This window comes from Leopardus geoffroyi, chromosome B4 (genome assembly GCF_018350155.1).
Source record: "Leopardus geoffroyi isolate Oge1 chromosome B4, O.geoffroyi_Oge1_pat1.0, whole genome shotgun sequence".
NCBI lineage: Eukaryota > Metazoa > Chordata > Mammalia > Carnivora > Felidae > Leopardus > Leopardus geoffroyi.
Genome location: NC_059341.1, coordinates 76,010,386 through 76,013,089, shown reverse-complemented (window position 1 = coordinate 76,013,089; position 2,704 = coordinate 76,010,386). Strand labels below are relative to the sequence as shown.

Sequence of the window (2,704 nt, the reverse complement as noted above, 5' to 3'; positions counted from 1 at the left end):
CCCAGGCTGACAATGCGGAGCCTGACCTGGGGCTTGATCCCAGGAACTGTGAGATCATGACCTGAGCCGAAACCAAGAATTGGATGCTTAACCGACAGAGCCACCCAGGCGCCCCTAGTTTCATTTTAAAGTCCTGGGCCAAAGCCTTTCTTCATTATCAGTCCCAGGCATCGACGCAGTGAATTCCCTATATCCATACATATTCTGGGACGAGGAGATGTTCTACATTTGACAGCTTCTCAATGATCTCCTCTCCAGGCTGACTCTTTCCCCATCTCTATTAAGCACTATTTGCTCTGCCCACTTCTCTCCCTTCTCTCACCCCTCCCTTTCCGTCCACTTCATTCTAGCTTTGATCCCCTTTATGAGCTATTCTTGTGGTAGGAGTGTTATGTTTATCTGTTTACTTGGTGTGAAAGGCAGAATTCTAAAGATGGCCCTTCAAGATTCCCAGTCTCTTGTTATTCAAACCCAGATCTAGAGACTGCTGTGAAGGGATTTCGTAGATGTAATTAAAGTCCCAGATCAGTTGACCTTAAAATACGAGATTACACAGGTGAGCCTAATCTAATCACAGGAGCCTTTTAGAAGCAGAGTTTTCTCCAGATGGAAGCGGGAGGGGAAATGAGAGATTTGGAGCGTGAGAGGTAGGCGATGCGCTGTTTTGAAAATGGAGAGGGCCCTGTGAGAAGTGAAGGGGCCTTGATAAGGAGGGAATGACCCCCAGTCAGCAGCCAGCAAGGAAATGGGGACCTCAGACCTACAGTTTCAAGGAGCTGAATTCTGCCAACAACCAGAATGAGCTTAGAAGCAGATTCTTCTCCAGAGCCTGTGGATAAGAGCCCAACCCAGCCAGCAGCTTGATTTCCGTGAGACCTGTGAGACCCTAAACAGAGAACCCAGTCGAGTCTGCCCAAATTTCTGACCTAGAGAACCGGAAGGTAATAAACGGACGTTATTTTAATTTGCTAAAGTTTTGCTAATTTATTATGACAATAATAGAAAGCAATAGAGAACTAGTATACCTGGTAAATTGTGACTTGCCTCTGTTGGCTACATTTTTCTTTCTGCCTATTTCGAGACATTTTACCACCACCCATTCATTATCCTTTCCTCCACCCCCCAAAGCTCAAATCTTTGTTTTCCCTTTCTCAGAGATCCAGGATCTTTTATGCCTATAAAACCTTTCCCCAGGCACATTAATTCAAATTAAACATTCAGGATGCAAAATATTTCAGGGTCCATCCCAATTTGAATGATTTTCAAAAATGTGAATCGTGACTTGACATGTCATTAACTAAAACTGTGAAGCTGAGGTTTTCTGATTTACGTGCTCTGTGTCTGAATAGGATTGATTCTGAGCCATGGCAAGCAAAATAGCCTCCAGCACTTTCCTTGGTGATTTTTCAAAAGGGAGCATCAGCAATGCATATTGCAACATGTGACAAAATAGGAAATCAGGAACTTAATGTCAGTCATGAGATTTCTTGCTGCAGTTCTGTTTTCTTCATGTTATATCTCTTCTGTGCTGAGACATTGTAAATATTTTATTGTCATTCTCCTCAGAGCTGCTTTCACCTCCTTGTTCTTCCAGCTGTAGATGAGCGGATTCACCAGGGGCGTGATTACACTGTACTGTATGGAGAGGATCAGCTCCAGAGGTGAACCCGAGGTTGGCATGAGATAGCGAAAAATGGCTGAGCCATAGAACAGGCTCACTGCAGTGAGGTGGGCGGAGCAGGTGGAGAAAGCCTTGCTTCTGCCTGAGGTGGAGCCGATGCTCAGGATGGTGGAGACAATGCGAACGTAAGAGAAAAAGATCAGGAGGCAGGTCCCAATGGCATGCAGTAGCGCAGAGCAGAGTAGCATCGCAGAGTTGGTGGAGACATCAGAGCAGGAGAGAGGGAAGAGGGAAGGCAGCTCACAGGAGTAGTGGTGGATGGTTTGAACATCACAGAAGTCCATATTCAAAGCCAGGAGGATATTCATGAGTGCATCCAGAAAGGCCACAACCCAAGAACCCCACACCAGCCTCTCACATAGCTGTTTACTCATCACCTGGCCATAGAGCAGAGGGTGGCAGATGGCGGCATAGCGGTCATAGGCCATCACTGAGAGCAGGCAAGCCTCAATCCCTGTAGTGGCAAACACAAAGAATACCTGAGCCAGGCAGCCCTCTACTGAGATGGCTTTTCTCTGAGACAGGAGGTTCTCCAGCAGCTTGGGCACAGTGACGGAAGAATAGAAGAGGTCTTGGAAGGAGAGGTGGCTGAGGAAGAAGTACATGGGTGTGTGGAGGTTAGAGTCTGTATGGATCACGAGTATGATCAGCAGGTTCCCCAGCAGAGTCAGAAGGTAAATCATCAGGAACAGAACAAAGAGCAGAGCCTGGACATGGGGGTCAGCAGACAGCCCGAGGAGAATGAACTCTGTGATGTGGCTGTGATTCCCTGGGGCCATTTATGGTCACTGTTCTTTAGAGAAAATTTAGGAAGACCATTAAATTTCTTCTTTCCATAACAGTTTGCAGAAGGTATTATTCTTTGTTATTCATTCCCTGTATCTTTCCCTATATATCCCTCCTGCCTGGTCTGATCTTCATGTTCATAGCCCTCATATCTGCCTTCGATGGTTCCATGGAGTCCTTCTCCTCCCTGGCTCTCTGCGGTGCTGTCTCTGAGCTCTGGATCAGCCCCACTGGACT

The 2,704-nt window shown here is 46.7% G+C and overlaps 1 protein-coding gene across 1 annotated transcript; it reads right to left on the bottom strand.

Moving 5' to 3' along the window:
• Positions 1 to 1,512: 1,512 nt before the first annotated feature.
• On the bottom strand, positions 1,513 to 2,460 carry LOC123591074 (olfactory receptor 8S1-like). Its single transcript, XM_045464848.1, has one exon. It carries the CDS (start codon positions 2,458 to 2,460, stop codon positions 1,513 to 1,515), a length of 948 nt encoding a protein of 315 aa, XP_045320804.1.
• Between the last annotated feature and the right edge of the window lie 244 nt (positions 2,461 to 2,704).